Raw genomic sequence first — 17922 nt, forward strand, 5'->3', positions numbered from 1 at the left:
ATTCAACTGAGACTGCTCTTCTCTGTATCACGGAGGCGCTCCGCACCGCTAAAGCTAACTCTCTCTCCTCTGCTCTCATCCTTCTAGACCTATCGGCTGCCTTCGATACTGTGAACCATCAGATCCTCCTCTCCACCCTCTCCGAGTTGGGCATCTCCGGCGCGGCCCACGCTTGGATTGCGTCCTACCTGACAGGTCGCTCCTACCAGGTGGCGTGGCGAGAATCTGTCTCCTCACCACGCGCTCTCACCACTGGTGTCCCCCAGGGCTCTGTTCTAGGCCCTCTCCTATTCTCGCTATACACCAAGTCACTTGGCTCTGTCATAACCTCACATGGTCTCTCCTATCATTGCTATGCAGACGACACACAATTAATCTTCTCCTTTCCCCCTTCTGATGACCAGGTGGCGAATCGCATCTCTGCATGTCTGGCAGACATATCAGTGTGGATGACGGATCACCACCTCAAGCTGAACTTCGGCAAGACGGAGCTGCTCTTCCTCCCGGGGAAGGACTGCCCGTTCCATGATCTCGCCATCACGGTTGACAACTCCATTGTGTCCTCCTCCCAGAGCGCTAAGAACCTTGGCGTGATCCTGGACAACAAACTGTCGTTCTCAACTAACATCAAGGCGGTGGCCCGTTCCTGTAGGTTCATGCTCTACAACATCCGCAGAGTACGACCCTGCCTCACACAGGAAGCGGCGCAGGTCCTAATCCAGGCACTTGTCATCTCCCGTCTGGATTACTGCAACTCGCTGTTGGCTGGGCTCCCTGCCTGTGCCATTAAACCCCTACAACTCATCCAGAACGCCGCAGCCCGTCTAGTGTTCAACCTTCCCAAGTTCTCTCACGTCACCCCGCTCCTCCGCTCTCTCCACTGGCTTCCAGTTGAAGCTCGCATCCGCTACAAGACCATGGTGCTTGCCTACGGAGCTGTGAGGGGAACGGCACCTCAGTACCTCCAGGCTCTGATCAGGCCCTACACCCAAATAAGGGCACTGCGTTCATCCACCTCTGGCCTGCTCGCCTCCCTACCACTGAGGAAGTACAGTTCCCGCTCAGCTCAGTCAAAACTGTTCGCTGCTCTGGCTCCCCAATGGTGGAACAAACTCCCTCACGACGCCAGGACAGCGGAGTAAATCACCACCTTCCGGAGACACCTGAAACCCCACCTCTTTAAGGAATACCTAGGATAGGATAAAGTAATCCTTCTCACCCCCCTTAAAATATTTAGATGCACTATTGTAAAGTGGTTGTTCCACTGGATGTCATAAGGTGAATGCACCAATTTGTAAGTCGCTCTGGATAAGAGCGTCTGCTAAATGACTTAAATGTAATGTAAATGTATGTGTAAACATGTACATGCAGGGCCCAGCTGTAAAAGAGACCTCAGTCTCAGTCTGTGTTCCTTGTTGAAATAAAGGTATAATAATAATATACCACACCGCCTCGTGCCATATTGCTTATATATATACTACAGTAGACCTATTATAATCAGCATTGTTATTTCCAAAAACCTAGATATGTGGAACAAACAGAGTGTCAAGTAATATGTCTGCCAGAATGCTCTGCTGACGTTAGTAGTGGATGATACTAGTAAAAGCCAGAATGGGCTTTAAAGTTGACAAAGGCATTGAGAAAAATGTATTAACATTAATTGTAATGAAGGGAAAATGTAATGATGTGACCACAAGCAACATAGTGGATTTGATCTGTATAACCTATAATATTGTGTTATCAACAGCAGAGGATAATACAATCTTTGGTTATAGTCTTACCGGTTTCCACCTATAGATGGCGCCTGTTGATCAAGAGAGATAGTCTACGATAATCTGTTGATCAACCGTGTGTTCACTTTGCTGAGCGGAGGCCATACAATTATATGGGAGGAGGCAGGCCAGGCAGACAGGCGTTTTTTCCACTGGGAGCTCCAAGAGCAAATGTTTACGGTCAGCGGTTTCCTTTTGTGGGCACGACTTATTTCGTTCGGAAGCGAGAGCAGAGCTTGCTACCTGAGCGGCGTAAACTACTACACCAATCCAGCCTACCTGAACGCAAGGGTGCGCTGGATAGAACAACGCCGGGAGAAGACACGCATAAACGCATTCCGTGAAGATACCTTGTTCTTTGCCCTTTGAGATGTAGGTAAGAACACTGACGAGTAGGCACTTTTAGTAGGCTTTTTCTATTGATTTGCAGTAGAGCACGTTAGATAGGCTAGCTATGTACTTTAAATTAGTACATTTGAACCAGCACAACCACTTAACGTTGTTAGCCGGAACATTGTTGCTAGTTCAGCTTTTCATTCAGTGAACGTTTTGATTGTAAACGGCCCATGTTACAGCCAGCATAACGTTGCTTTCGTGGTAGCCTTCATATGTTTTGTCGAATTTGCATTGTGAATGGGAACGGAACAAAACAAGATTTGTGATAATACACGCTTGTATTTTGCAAACGATTCTGAATGCCTTTTGCGCGCTGGGTGTTGTAAACCGGGAGAAAGCAACAATTATGGGATGAACTTTGGAAAACACGTGTTTTCCTCTGGCTGACTCGCGCTGTGGAATGTTTTGGGAGTGGAATGTGGGGATTGTTTTCCATTTGTCTTGTACTTTTGTTGTTTTTACTGTTATGACACTCAGTTGCAGCGTTCACTCTGGAATCCAATGTTTGTGGGTGTCGAATAATATCAGAAGTGGAAAAATAAGCTATATTCACTAGTTCATAACCTTTGACTTGGTTGTCTGTCTGTGTTTGCCCAGCGAAGTTGGCCAACCAAACTCCTACAGCTTGGTGAAACTTTTCAGTTGTTGATATAATGACCAACCGTATCAGACCTAAAACACTCATTAGCTAGTCTGTTCATTTTCAAGCAGTTAGGCCGATTAACCTGTGACCCCCCCAGCACATTGATTCTGTACCGGTACCCCCTGTATAGCCTCACTTCTGTTATTTTACTGCTGCTCTTTACTTATTATATTATTTACTTAAATTATTTTTTCTTAAACGTATTGTTGGTTAAAAGCTTGTAAGTGAGCATTTCACTGTAAGATCTACTCCTGTTGTATTCGACACATGTGACATATAAATCAATTTTATTTGACTGGGTCAATAACATCTTAAAGATGTAGGTTAGGATTGTCTACCTCCTGATTCCATTGTCACTGCTGCTCGGAGATGGAGAATGCAGAATACCCATGCAATATAGGCTAACCCATGAAATGGCTACATTTGTGTTTCAAAGTGATTTTAATGCATTTTTGTTATTCTGTGACAGATCTAATGCCAACGGAAAGCCATGCTTTGCTGCAAATATGAAGGAAGTCGTTGACTGACTGTTGTCTTTGTGGTAAAGGGATGGAGAGGGAGGGTTGTCTTGCTCTTACCCACTCAAGTGGAAAATTGGATAGATGGTTGAAGTGTGCATCAGAGGCGCACAAACTAATTATTCTGTCTAGGGTTGGGTGGTATCCAGATTGTCGTAGTTATACCGCTTCTGTACCATAACAGGATATACTGTATTACCGAATGTGCGCACAAGGGGTGCTATTTCACAAAACAAAAAAAATTGGACACACACACAGAGACAAAGGCATGAGGGGATTGAATGTCTCTGCTCTAACCAAGAAGCTTGATCTTGACATCTAGCCTCGTAACTATCAAGTTAGCAAAGCAAATGCATAGCTGGAGCCCTGCGCTGGATATAATTTGTGTGACACATTTTATATATGCCACATGACCTACAGTTTGTGGACACCTGCTCGTCTAACATCTCATTCCAAAATCATGGGCATTAATATGGACTTGGACCCCTCCCTTTGCTGCTATAACAACCTCCACTCTTCTGGGAAGGCTTTCCATTAGATGTTGGAACATTGCTGCAGGGACTTGCTTCCATTCAGTCACGAGCATTAGTGAGGTCGTGCACTGATGTTGGGTGATTAGGCCTGGTTTGCAGTCAGCGTTCCAATTCATCCCAAAGGTGTTTGATGGGGTTGAGGTCAGGGCTCTGTGCAGGCCAGTCAAGTTTTTCCACACTGATCTAAGTTGGAAGCACAGAATTGTCTAGAATGTCATTGTATGCTGTATTTGTATTTGACAAACAGATTTGTTGTGAAGTTGACGGTGCCACGTTGAGTCAATGAGCCCTTCAGTAAGACCATTCTACTGACAATGTTTGTCTATGGAGATTGCATGGCTGTTTTAAATAACTGCCATCAACGGGTGTGTCTGAAATAGCTGAATCCACTCATTTGAAAGTGTCTACATATATATATTTATTACACACACTATATACTTTTTAAAAATGGTATTGAAAATCATACCATCTGTATTTTGGGGAAAAAACAGTGTATCGCTCAAGCCTCCTTCTGTCATTGGTGGAGGATCTCCACAGCTCTTGAAACCAAAGCCTGCACAGCACAATCATCTTGTTTGAAGTCAGCTTCAGCCTCTGGACATGCTGATGCTTTATAGCCTGGCTGGTAGTCTGAAGTTCTCCAACCCTTTCGTCTGACAGTATTGTTCATAAATGGGGGCTTTTCCCTCAGATCTTCATATCATGAGTCAGTGAGGAGTATGTGAAAACAGATAAAGGTGCGTGGTAGGCAGAAGTGCAGGTGTCTAGTGGTTTCTGTCTATTGAAGAGGCTTTGTATGGGGGGGGGGTGTGCTATTGCAGCCTAGTTAATTGGCTTGTTCTTGGAAAAACAATTGTGCACACACACACCGATACACGCCATTAGACATGCAGATAAACACACTCGACCTCAGCTAGACACACGCATGAACGCATGCATACCCGCACACTCAACTAAAACCCCAAACCCCTCGTCAGACCTGGTAATAGAGTGGTGAGGAGGAGGAGTCTGCTGTGTATGGAAGTGACTTTGCCATTTCTTTAATGTTTTCAGGTTCACTTAAACATAATTTGAAGCTTTGTTTGACTGACAGTTATGTGCGCCCAGCTATATCCTGTGCCAAGCTTGTTTTCCTTGGCTGGCTAACTGAACTATGCTAATTTTCACCCTCATTGCTAAAGGTCATAAATACTGCACCCTACACTTCAAAACTCTGTTGCTAGGTATAAAATCATGTAACCAAGAAATCTGCTGGAAAGAAACTTAAGTGATTTATTGAAATAGTCATGACTGGTTTGGGGTATCTGTCGTGTAAGACAATGGCGGAGAAGGATATCATTGCTCCTTAACACAAATCCAAGTTCGGTTTTGATATACATAGTTGTAAGGTTAGCTGAAAGTTTCTGTCTGTTCTTGGAACTGTGGCAACGGGTAGCCTCTTACCGCTTGGCTCAATGGGATTTGTAGTGATTTTGCCAACACAGCCAGATATGTAAACAGTATTGTACACTTAATCTTTTTTAAACGCATCATATTTGTTGCGGACCTTTTTAGTTCAATGAGTAATCCAGTAATGGCACAAGTTAATTGACATTAACTTAATTGATATGAGGGTCTGCGGAGTTGCTCCTCCTCGCCATTCTACGCTCCGGGCTGGTCAGATCTGCTGTAGTCATGGCAACCCCACGGGCCTAGGGGGATCAAAGCTTTCGCCGGAGATTTGCCTTTGTCTTTTGCCTCGCTCTCGCTTGCTCTTTCTCTCTCTCTGTCCCACTCTCTCGATGTCACATCTGTAGCCTGGCTTGGACAAAGACGAGTCTTCTCTTTCTTGTCTTCTCCTCTTTCTTTGCAGCTGGGGTTACCCCTACCACAATGAGTCCTAGTGACGTTTTCATATAACCCTAGTCCCCAATTTTGTCTCTGATTATACCGGGCCAGGACTTTGATTTTGACCCGCGCATTTTTACATTATAACCATATGAACGATTGTCGCTGTGGACGCAACTCGCATTCTTAATGAAGCAGTTCTCACACAGAAAAGCTTTGCTTCTGTTTGCTTTGCTTATTCACCTCATCCCTTTGTTTTGGTGGCTCTGTTTTGCACCGTTATCGTTTGACTGATTTGGGAAAGCTGCATACAAAATGTATTTTTATTTAAAGATAAAGTTCTGCTCGATTTTTTAAATATATTTTTATACACCTGTCAGCAACGGGTCTGGCTGAAGTAGCCAAATCCAGTAATTTGAAGGGGTGACCACATATTATTGTATGTGTGTAGATATATCTATATCTATATATATATGTGTGTGTGTGTGTGTGTGTGTGTGTGTATAAACGCAACATGTAAAGTGGTTGTCCCAGGTTTCATGAGCTGAAAAAAAAGATCTCAGAAATGTTCCATTAGCACAAGCTTATTTCTCCATATTTTTTTGCACAAATTTGTAGACATCCCAGTTTTGCCACAAAACACAATGCCATAGATGTCTCAGGTTTTGAGTAAGCGTGCAATTGGCTTGCTGACTGCAGGATTGTCCAACAAAGCAGTTTCCAGATAATTGAATGTTCATTTCTCTGGTCTGCGGCCTCACAACTGCAGACCACGTGTAACCATGCCAGCCCAGGACCTTCACATCCGGCCTCTTAACCCTCGCGATCGTCTGAGACCAGCCACTGGGACAGCTGATGAAACTGGGGGTTTGCACAACCAAAAACTTTCTGCACAAACAGTCAGAAACTGTCTCGGGGAAGCTCATCTGCATCCTTGTTGTTCTCACCAGGGTTTTGACCTGACTGCAGTTTGGCGTCGTAACCGACTTCAGTGGGCAAATGCTCACCTTCAATGGCCATTGGCACTCTTTAGAAGTGTGCACTTCACCGGTTTCAACTGTACCGGGCAGATAGTGTGTATGGTGCCATGTGGGTTAGAGGTTTGCTTATGTCAACGTTGTGAACAGAGTGCCCCATGGTGGTCATGACAAGACCCTGATGTCCGTTGTCAAATATTCAACCCTTTTAATATGGCAAGTCTACATATGTTTAGGAGTTAAAATGGAACAAAAGGAACATTTGTTGTCTAACTGGGAGTTTCGTGAGTGAAAACATCCAAAGATCATCAAAGGTAAACGATGAATTTGATTGCTTTTCTGATTTTCGTGACCAAGTTACCTGATGCTAAGTGTACTTATTGTTTTGTCGAGCGATCGATAAACTTACACAAACGCTTATTGCTTTCGCTGTAAAGCATCATTTCAAAATCTGAGACGACAGGTGGATGAACCAAAGGCTAGGCTGTGTTTTGCAATATTGCACATGTGATTTCATGAATATGATATTTTCTAGTAATATTATTTGACTGTGGCGCTATGCTATTCAGCGTTGCTGATGACAATTATACCGGATCCGGGATGGGTGGTTCAAAGAGGTTATTAATCAAGGTATTTGGGCTTCTCCAAGCTCTGTTGCTAGTATTTTCAAGTCATCAGTAGCCTACCAAACTTTCTGACTGCCTGGTACTCAACACTCTATTGTCCCTCTAAATCACTCATTCACATAAATGCAAATGTTTTCAAAAATGTTATCAAATACTTCACGAGATCTCATGTTGCGCAACATTTCTGTAGGCTATGCATTTCCGTGAGAAAACAGAGTGATGGCCTCTACTAGAAAGAGGATCCCATCAGCTAGGCTTAGTGTATTTATTTTTCAACTTTCCTATAATATTAAGCACATTGGTTATTTACAACCAGAGTATAGCCTACCTGGCTGGCATGAAAATGAACCACGGGAAAAGTGTCCTCCATTTGCTATATAAGTGTATAGGTCACATATTTTTTTTCCCCGCTGCACCTGTATCGAAACAGGTGCATCATAATAGTCCATTCTAAATCAAAACAAATTTCTCACACACGTGTATATTTATTATATGGTATATGTAAAGACAAGATTAAATCAAGAATAGTCTGATGGGTGACTATTTCCCTATCGCCTGTGAATGATATATTATCAATTGAGAATGATGCCCAGCATTAGAAACAATGCCCATTTTTCTCTCGATTTGTCCAAATCATAGTCGCACACCTCATGTAGCCTCACCCATAGGCCTATATTTTAATAAGGTCTGTATCACAGCTAAAGTGGCCAAATCACTTCTTAAAATTAAGCACATTAGGCTCTACACACCTTGTAAAGCTGATTAACTGGCATACAGTACCAGTCAAAAGTTTGTAGTTAACCTCTTAGGTCGACCCGACACGCAGGCGTCCCATCTAGACGCCTGCGCTAAATGCTAATAGCACTCGTTAAAACTCAAACTTTCATTAAAACACACATGCAGGGTACTGAATTAAAGCTACACTCGTTGTGAATCCAGCCAACAAGTCCGATTTTTAAAATGCTTTTCGGCGAAAGCATGAGAAGCTATTATCTGAGAGCATGCAACACCCCTAAAGACCCGCAGGGGACGTAAACAAAATAATTAGCATAGTCGGCGCTACACAAAATGCAGAAATAAAATATAAAACATTCATTACCTTTGACGATCTTACATTTACATTTAAGTCATTTAGCAGATGCTCTTATCCAGAGCGACTTACAAATTTCTTTGTTGGCACTCCTAGATGTCCCATAAACATCACTATTGGGTCTTTTTTTCGTTTAAATCGGTCCATATATTGCCTAGATATCGATCTATGAAGACTGTGTGATCAAGGAAAAAAACAGCGTTTTATAACGCAACGTCATTTTTTTAAATTAAAAAAGTTGACGATAAACTTTCACAAAACACTTCGAAATACTTTTGTAATGCAACTTTAGGTATTAGTAAACGTTAATAATCGATCAAATTGATCACGAGGCGATGTATATTCTATAGCTCTACGTCTTGAAATAATGTCTGGATAAATCTCAACCAAAATATTTGGTCGGAGACCGGAAGAAATGGGCTGTCTCTTCTTCGTTTGACCTAGAAACAAAGCCTAGGCAATTGACAAGACTGGTGACATCGTGTGGAAGCTGTAGGAATTGCAATCTCTGCTCCAGGTAATGTGGTTCCCATTCAACAATACATTCAAGTGGCGCATTGATATATTTTCCAATTTTCAGTGATCAGATTTTCCTGCGCTTTTCGATGAAACGCACATTCTGTTATAGTCACAGCCGTGATTTAACCAGTTTTAGAAACGTCTGAGTGTTTTCTGTCCACACATACTAATCATATGCATATACTATATTCCTGGCATTAGCAGGGCACTGAAATGTTGCGCGATTTTCAACAGAATGTTTGAAAAAGTAGGTGGTAGGATCAACAGGTTAAGGGGTTTTCTTTATTAGTGAAGACATCAAAAATATGAAATAACACACATGGAATCATGTAGTAGCCACTCTTTTCCTTGATGACAGCTTCGCATTCTCTTGGCATTCCCTCCCAGCTTCATGAGGAATGCTTTTCCTACAGTCTTGAAGGAGTTCCCACACATGCTGAGCACTGTTGGCTGATTTTCCTTCTCTGTGGGCCAACTCATCCCAAACCATCTCAATTTGGGTTGAGGTTGGGTAATTGTGGATGCTAGGTCATCTGATGCAGCACTCATCACTCACCTTCTTGGTCAATAGCCCTTACACAGCTTGGGGGTCTGTTGGTTCATTGACCTGTTGAATAATAAATTATGGTCCCACTAAGTGCAAACCAGATGGGATGGACTATCGCTGCAGAATGCTGTGGTAGCCATGCTGATTAAGTGTGCCTTGAAATCTAAATCAATCACAGACTGTGTCACCAGCAAAGCACCATCACACCACCACCTCCACACATGTGGTCTACAGCTTATCATGGGATACTCTACTTCAGGCGAGCAAAATCCAGAGACTTCCTAAGATTTGTCCAATGATTGTATGTTGGCAAGTAATTATTTTTATTTTATTTAACTAGGCAAGTCGGTTAACCTGAAGTGACATCCCATCCCGTGAACGGGACCATTGTCATCATCTGACACTAATTAGCATAACCCAACAGACATAAATCTTCCTAGAAAATATTCCTATTCATGAAAATCACAAGTGAAATATATTGGAACACAGCTTAGCCTTTTGTTAATCACCCTGCCATCTCAGATGTTCAAAATATGCTTTACAGCCAACGCTAGACAAGCATTTGTGTAAGTTTATCATAGCCTAGCATAGCACTATGCCTTGCTAGCAGCAGGCAACCTTGTCCTGGAAATCAGAAAAGCAATCAAATGAAATCGTTTACCTTTGATGAGCTTCAGATGTTTTCACTCACGCGACTCCCAGGTAGACAGCCAAAGTTCATTTTTTTTCCCAAAAGATTATTTTTGTAGGCGAAATAGCTCCGTTTGTTCTTCATGTTTGGCTGAGAAATCGCCCGGATATTGCGGTCACCCATATTCCAAATTAGCTCCATAATATCGACAGAAACATGGCAAACGTTGTTTTAGAATCTATCCTCAAGGTGTTTTTCTAATATCTATTCGATAATATATCCATCGGGACAATTCGTTTTTCACTAGGACTGATTTGGAGTAATGGCTACCTCTATTTTACGCGAGAATCTCTCTCGGGGCCACCATGTGACCACTTACGCAATGTGTCCGCCTACGGCTATTCTTCAACAGAAATGCGTAAAACTACGTCACAATGCTGTAGACACCTTGGGGAATACGTAGAAAGCGTAACTCGTTGATGGTACGTTCACAGCTGAACAGGGAGTCATTGGAACGCAGCGCTTTCAAAACCTGGGGCACTTCCAGATTGGATTTTTCTCAGGCTTTCGCCTGCAACATCAGTTCTGTTATACTCACAGACAATATCTTTACAGTTTTGGAAATGTTAGTGTTTTCTATCCAAAGCTGTCAATTATATGCATATTCTAGCATCTTTTCCTGACAAAATATCCCAATTAAAACCGGAACGTTTTTTCCCCAAAAATGAAAATACTGCCCCCTAACACCAAGTGGTTAATTAAGAAAAAATTCTTATTTTCAATGACGGCCAGTGGGAACAGTGGGTTAACTGCCTGTTCAGGGGCAGAATGACAGATTTGTACCTTGTCTGCTCGGGGATATGAACTAATATATACTGTTAAAAAAAATAAAGGGACGCTAAAATAACACATCCTAGATCTGAATGAATGAAGTATTCTTATTAAATACTTTTTTTTCTTTACAAAGTTGAATGTGCTGACAACAAAATCACACACAAATTATCAATGGCAACCAAATTTATCAACCCATGGAGGTCTGGATTTGGAGTCACACTCAAAATTAAAGTGGAAAACCACACTACAGGCTGATCCAACGTTGATGTAATGTCCTTAAAACAAGTCAAAATGAGGCTCAGTAGTGTGTGTGGCCTCCGCGTGCCTGTATGAACTCCCTACAACGCCTGGGCATGCTCCTGATGAGGTGGCGGATGGTCTCCTGAGGGATCTCCTCCCAGAACTGGACTAAAGCATCCGCCAACTCCTGGGGACAGTCTGTGGTGCAACGTGGCGTTGGTGGATGGAGCGGGACATGATGTCCCAGATATGCTCAATTGGATTCAGTTCTGGGGAACGGGCGGGCCAGTCCATAGCATCAATGTCTTCCACTTGCAGGAACTGCTGACACACGCCAGCCACATGAGGTCTAGCATTGTCTTGCATTAGGAGGAACCCAGGGCCAACCGCACCAGCATATGGTTTCACAAGGGGTCTGAGGATCTCATCTCGGTACCAAATGGCAGTCAGGCTACGTCTGGCGAGCACATGGAGGGCTGTGCGGCCCCCCCAAAGAAATGCCACCCCACACCATGACTGCCAATCGCCAAACCGGTCATGCTGGATGATGTTGCAGGCAGCAGAACGTTCTCCACGGTGTCTCCAACTGTCACGTCTGTCACCTGCTCAGTGTGAACCTGCTTTCATCTGTGAAGAGCACAGGGTGCCAGTGGCGAATTTGCCAATCTTGGTGTTCTCTGGCAAATGCCAAACATCCTGCACGGTGTTGGGCTGTCAGCACAACCCCCACCTGTGGACGTCGGGCCCTCATACCACCCTCATGGAGTCTGTTTCTGACCGTTTGAGCAGAAACATGCACATTTGTGGCCTGCTGGAGGTCATTTTGCAGGGCTCTGGCAGTGCTCCTCCTCGCACAAAGGCGGAGGTAGCGGTCCTACTGCTGGGTTGTAAGACCTCCTACGGCCTCCACGTTTCCTGATGTACTGGCCTGTCTCCTGGTAGCGCCTCCATGCTCTGGACACTACGCTGACAGACACAGCAAACCTTCTTGCCACAGCTCGCATTGATGTCCCATCCTGGATGAGCTGCACTACCTGAGCCACTTGTGTGGGTTGTAGACTGTCTCATGCTACCACTAGAGTGAAAGCACCGCCAGCATTCAAAAGTGACCAAAACATCAGCCAGGAAGCATAGGAACTGAGAAGCGGTCTGTGGTCACCACCTGCAGAACCACTCCTTTATTGGGGGTGTCTTGCTAATTGCCTATAATTTCCACCTGTTGTCTATTCCATTTGCACAACACCATTTGCAATTTATTGTCAATCAGTGTTGCTTCCTAAGTGGACAGTTTGATTTCACAGAAGTATGATTGACTTGAGGTTACATTGTGTTGTTTAAGTGTTCCCTTTATTTTTTTGAGCAGTATGTGTGTGTGTGTATGTATATATGTGTGTGTGTGTATGTATGTATATATATATCTATTCAAGCCTATTTTTATTTGTCACATGCGCCGAATACAACAGGTGTAGGTAGACCTTACAGTGAAATGCTTACTTACAAGCCCCTAACCTACAATGCAGTGTAACATTTTTAGGGGATTCCTCTGACATCGCCTGGTATAGAGGTGGCTGGAAGCTTGGCCCCGGTGATGTACTGGGGGGGGATGACGTCATCGATGCACTTATTGATGAAGCCAGTGACTGATGTGTATGCCTCAATGCCATCAGAAGAATCCAGGAACATATTCCAGTCTGTGCTAGCAACACAGTCCTGTAGCTTAGCATCTGCTTCCTCTGACCACTTTCTTTTATTGACCTGAGTCAGTGGTGCTTTCTGCTTTCATTTTTGCTTGCAAGCAGGAATAGGGAGGATATAGTTATGGTCAGATTTGCCAAATGGAGGACGAGGGAGAGCTTTGTACGCGTCTGTGTTGTAAAGGTGGTCTAGTCTTGTTTATTTTTATTCTCTGGTTGCATGTTTAACATGCTGGTAGAAATTTGGTAGAACGGATTTGTTTCCCTGCATTAAAGTCCCTGGCCACTAGGACCGCCACCTCTGAATGAAAGGGGCATACCTAGTCAGTTGTATACCTGAATGACTTCAACTGAAATGTGTTTTCCTGTTTGATTATGGTGGTATGCAGCTCATTGAGTGCTATCTTAGTGCCAGCATTGGTCTGTGGTGGTATATAGATAGCTACGAAAAATACAGATGACAACTCTCTAGGTAGATAGTGTGGTCTACAGCTTATCATATGATACTCCACCTCAGGTGAGCAAAACTGTTTACAGCTGTTTACAAATATACATAGACCACCAGCCCGTGTCTTACCAGAGGCGTCTGTTCGGTCCTTCTGATACAGTTTAAAACCTGCCAACTGTATGTTATTCATGTTGTCGTTCAGCCACGACTCTGTGAAACATAAGATATTATAGTTTTTAATGTTACGTTGGTAGTTTAGTCTTGCTCGTAGGTCATACATTTTGCACGTTGGCCAATTGAACAGATGCCAGTGGGGGTTTACTCGCTCTCCTACGAATTCCTAGGAGGCAGCCCAACCTCCGCCTCCCTTTTTTTTCTCCGTCCTCTCTTCGCGGAAATGACAGGGATTTGGTGTTGTTTCTGGGAAAGCAGTATGTCCTTACCGTCAGACTCATCATTAAGTAAAAAGCTTCTACCAGTTCGTGGTGAGTAATTCCTGTTCTGATGTCTAGAAGTTATTTTCGGTCATAAGAGATGGTAGCAGCAACATTATGCACAAAATACGTTTTTTTTATTTTTAAAGATACAAATATCGCAAAGAAACTAACAAAATAACACTTGGTTAGAAGCACATACAGTGGGGCAAAAACATATTTAGTCAGCCACCAATTGTGCAAGTTCTCCCACTTAAAAAGATGAGGCCTGTAATTTTCATCATAGGTACACTTCAACTATGACAGACAAAATGAAAACAAAAATCCAGAAAATCACATTGTAGGATTTGTAATACATTTATTTGCAAATTTATGGTGGAAAATAAGTATTTGGTCACCTACAAACAAGCTAGATTTCTGGCTCTCACAGACCTGTAACTTCTTCTTTAAGAGGCTCCTCTGTCCTCCACTTGTTACCTGTATTAATGGCACCTGTTTGAACTTGTTATCAGTATAAAATACACCTGTCCACAACCTCAAACAGTCACACTCCAAACTCCACTATGGCCAAGACCAAAGAGCTGTCAAAGGACACCAGAAACAAAATTGTAGACCTGCCCCAGGCTGGGAAGACTGAATCTGCAATAGGTAAGCAGCTTGGTTTGAAGAAATCAACTGTGGGAGCAATTATTAGGAAATGGAAGACATATAAGACCACTGATAATCTCCCTCGATCTGGGGCTCCACGCAAGATCTCACCCCGTGGGGTCAAAATGATCACAAGAACGGTGAGCAAAAATCCCAGAACCACACGGGTTCCCAGAACCACACAGGACCAAAGTAACAAAGCCTACTATCAGTAACACACTACGCTGCCAGGGACTCAAATCCTGCAGTGCCAGACGTGTCCTCCTGCTTAAACCGGTACATGTCCAGGTGTAACGGATGTGAAACGGCTAGCTTAGTTAGCGGTGCGCGCTAAATAGCGTTTCAATCGGTTACGTCACTTGCTCTGAGACCTTGAAGTAGTAGTTCCCCTTGCTCTGCAAGGGCCGCGGCTTTTGTGGAGCGATGGGTAACGATGCTTCGAGGGTGACTGTTGTCGATGTGTGCAGAGGCTCCCTGGTATGCGCCCGGGTATGGGCGAGGGGACGGACGTGAAGTTATACTGTTACACAGGCCCGTCTGAAGTTTGCTAGAGAGCATTTGGATGATCCAGAAGAAGATTGGGAGAATGTCATATGGTCAGATGAAACCAAAATATAACTTTTTGGTAAAAACTCAACTTGTCGTGTTTGGAGGACAAAGAATGCAGAGTTGCATCCAAAGAACACCATATCTACTGAGAAGCATGGGGGTGGAAACATCATGCTTTGGGGCTGTTTTTCTGCAAAGGGACCAGGACGACTGATCCGTGTAAAGGAAAGAATGAATGGGGCCTTGTATCATGAGATTTTGAGTGAAAACCTCCTTCCATCAGCAAGGGCATTGAAGATGAAACGTGGCTGGGTCTTTCAGCATGACAATGATCCCAATCACACCGCCCGGGCAACAAAGGAGTGGCTTCGTAAAGAAGCATTTCAAGGTCCTGGAGTGGCCTAGCCAGTCTCCAGATCTCAACCCCATAGAAAATCTTTGGAGGGAGTTGAAAGTCTGTGTTACCCAGCAACAGCCCCAAAACATCACTGTGCTAGAGGAGATCTGCATGGAGAAATGGGCCAAAATACCAGCAACAGTGTGAAAACCTTGTGAAGACTTACAGAAAACATTTGACCTCTGTCATTGCCAACAAAGGGTTTATAACAAAGTATTGAGAAACTTTTGCTATTGACCAAATACTTATTTTCCACCATAATTTGCAAATAAACTCATTAAAAATCCTACAATGTGATTTTCTGGATTTTTTTTCTTCTCTCATTTTGTTTGTCATAGTATAAGTGTACCTATGATGAAAATTACAGGCCTCTCATCTTTTTAAGTGGGAGATCTTAAACAATTGGTGGCTGACTAAATACTTTTTTGCCCCACTGTATAACGTCAGCCATCCTCTCAGGCGCCGTTCTACCATTCATGGAAATACTTTGGAACAGATTTCCAACATTTTAAAAATATATATTTTTTAAATGCTCAAACTTCGGGCGCCAAATCAAAGCACTGCCAGTTGGGGCACCCTGACTTAGGACATCAAATGTTGTTTTTCTATTAAAAAAGTATGATTTTTTTTTAAAGAGCGAATGCCTGAATACAGGGAAAAATCTAGAACCTGGAAAACAAAGTGGAATTAGGCAAATATGAACTTTGTTATAGGTCCTTAATTAGCTTACACGATGGATATCAGTGAACATGTTGGTAATACCTTTCCTTTGATCAAAAGGTTCATATTGTTGTGAGTAGCAGTCATTTCAACCTAGAGTAAAGTAGTTATCTGTATTTCTCACTGAATCTCCATGATGTTCCTTATGTCAAATAGAATTTCAAAGTGATTGTTAAGTGATATCAGTTTGTCAGGTGTTTCTCTAGTTGTTCCCGAAATGATTTCACACTGCATGAATCATTCATTTAATTAGGGTTTTTCCTTGAGGTTTCTTGTAATGTTTTTTTTTCGCTGAACAGCCTGTGCAGGTAGGTGGTGCCTACTTGTACATGAAATATACTAGTCCATTAAGTAATTCTGGGATATCCCAGAAGTTATTTGTTCCTCTTAGTGCAGACTTGGGAAATTAGTCATTCCTTTGCTGGCAGGTTTTCTGTCCACCCACAACTCTACAGTGCCAAGGGAGTTCTGCTTTTCTCTCTGACCCTCCCTCCCCTGACTCCATCTCTCTCTCTCCTCTCTTTTCTCTCTCCCTCAGATGCGATGACGGCTGGCTCCAGAGACAAGAGGAAGTGGCTTTTGCCTCTGTGCTCCCCCGACAGAACCAGTCTTTAACACAGACAAACAACGGACACTTTTCGCCAGACGCTTTCTCCCAAGCACTGATTTTGCTCTCCTCCCTCTTTGGGACATCATGGAACGCCAAGGCCCACTCCCTATAATCGTGGTCATTCTAGGGGTTATGGGTACATGTTTGGCCAGGCTTACCCCCCGGGTCTCGTTTCCTATGGGTAAGTCAAACACTTTTTATGATCCTGTTAGCTCCTCGATTATGAGTATGAACTTTTGAAATCCAGTGATGCATTCCAAGACTTTCATTTAGCCTCGCTGTCTTAAAGTGACAGTGGCTTAAAGCAAAGTACTTTTCAGCTGTGAATACTCTCCAGTGACTGTATCTAGCTATGGATTATAAAATATATATATTTTTAAACTTAAGAACAGATCAAAAAGACACTCTTGGTGTGAATGCTTGTCTATCATGCCCTGCTTGGGCTGGAGAGACCCACCCATTCCACAGACGTTTGTACATCCAATTGAACTATGCTCCTATACTCGGTATCATGATATGAAAAATGACAATGACTTGGAATGGCACGGTAAGTATTGTTCTCACCATTGTAGCTCTGTTAGTAATTGCATCCCTAATATGACTAGATCGAGGTTCAACGGGACCAACGGAAGGGTCAGAAGTGCAACAGCGCTAACAGGGGGGAAATGCGACCGTGAGTGACAAGCATTGCTAAACATTGCTCTAACTGGGTGAGGCCGATTTCAGTGTTGAGTTTGTTTTCAAGAAATCACTTACGAATGATCAATGCTCGTTGTATTTAACCTTTATTTAACTAGGCATGTCCGTTAAGAACAAATTTGTATTTACAATGACGGCCTTCTTGTCTCTGAGCAGAGATGATTACTTCAGACCAAAATACACATCTTTGCCATCTGTATATGGTGACGCTGTCATTATGTGCACGTTGTATAGTTGGTTCCAAAGTTGTCTCACATGAGCCTTTCACAGGCTCACATGGCATAACTTTGAGTGGTCTGTTGCCATCCATCATTTGTGGATATTCTGGAGAGGGGAATGAAAGTTGAGCTGAACCGATGCGCTGTTGTCTCTCTCTAGTACAAAGCACTGCTCTCTGCGGTCGTAATAAGAAGAGCTCCCGAGTTTTGCCCCAACTAACGACGTACTAATGAGACGTGCATTATGGTTAACGAAGCAGCCAGCGGATGACATCACAATGATTTTGAACTGTTCGGTTGCATGGTCTTCAAAGCGTGTATTCATTACTATTGTTAAAGTGGAACTGACAGC

The 17922-nt window shown here is 43.2% G+C and overlaps 1 protein-coding gene across 3 annotated transcripts in view; it reads left to right on the top strand.

The window, feature by feature from the left end:
• Positions 1 to 1860: 1860 nt before the first annotated feature.
• LOC124012680 (semaphorin-4A-like) overlaps positions 1861 to 17922 on the top strand; it is a 46061-nt gene continuing 29999 nt past the window's right edge. The window contains exons 1-2 of one of the 3 annotated variants that reach the window (XM_046326549.1): positions 1861 to 2144; positions 16582 to 16834. In XM_046326549.1, coding sequence (XP_046182505.1) covers positions 16738 to 16834 — 97 coding nt within the window. In that variant the 5' untranslated portion in view covers positions 1861 to 2144; positions 16582 to 16737. Of the gene's footprint in view, positions 2149 to 16581; positions 16835 to 17922 lie in introns of all 3 variants that reach the window. The other 2 variants (XM_046326548.1, XM_046326547.1) reach the window with 2 other exon arrangements.

This window comes from Oncorhynchus gorbuscha, linkage group LG24 (genome assembly GCF_021184085.1).
Source record: "Oncorhynchus gorbuscha isolate QuinsamMale2020 ecotype Even-year linkage group LG24, OgorEven_v1.0, whole genome shotgun sequence".
Classification (NCBI taxonomy): Eukaryota; Metazoa; Chordata; class Actinopteri; order Salmoniformes; family Salmonidae; genus Oncorhynchus; species Oncorhynchus gorbuscha.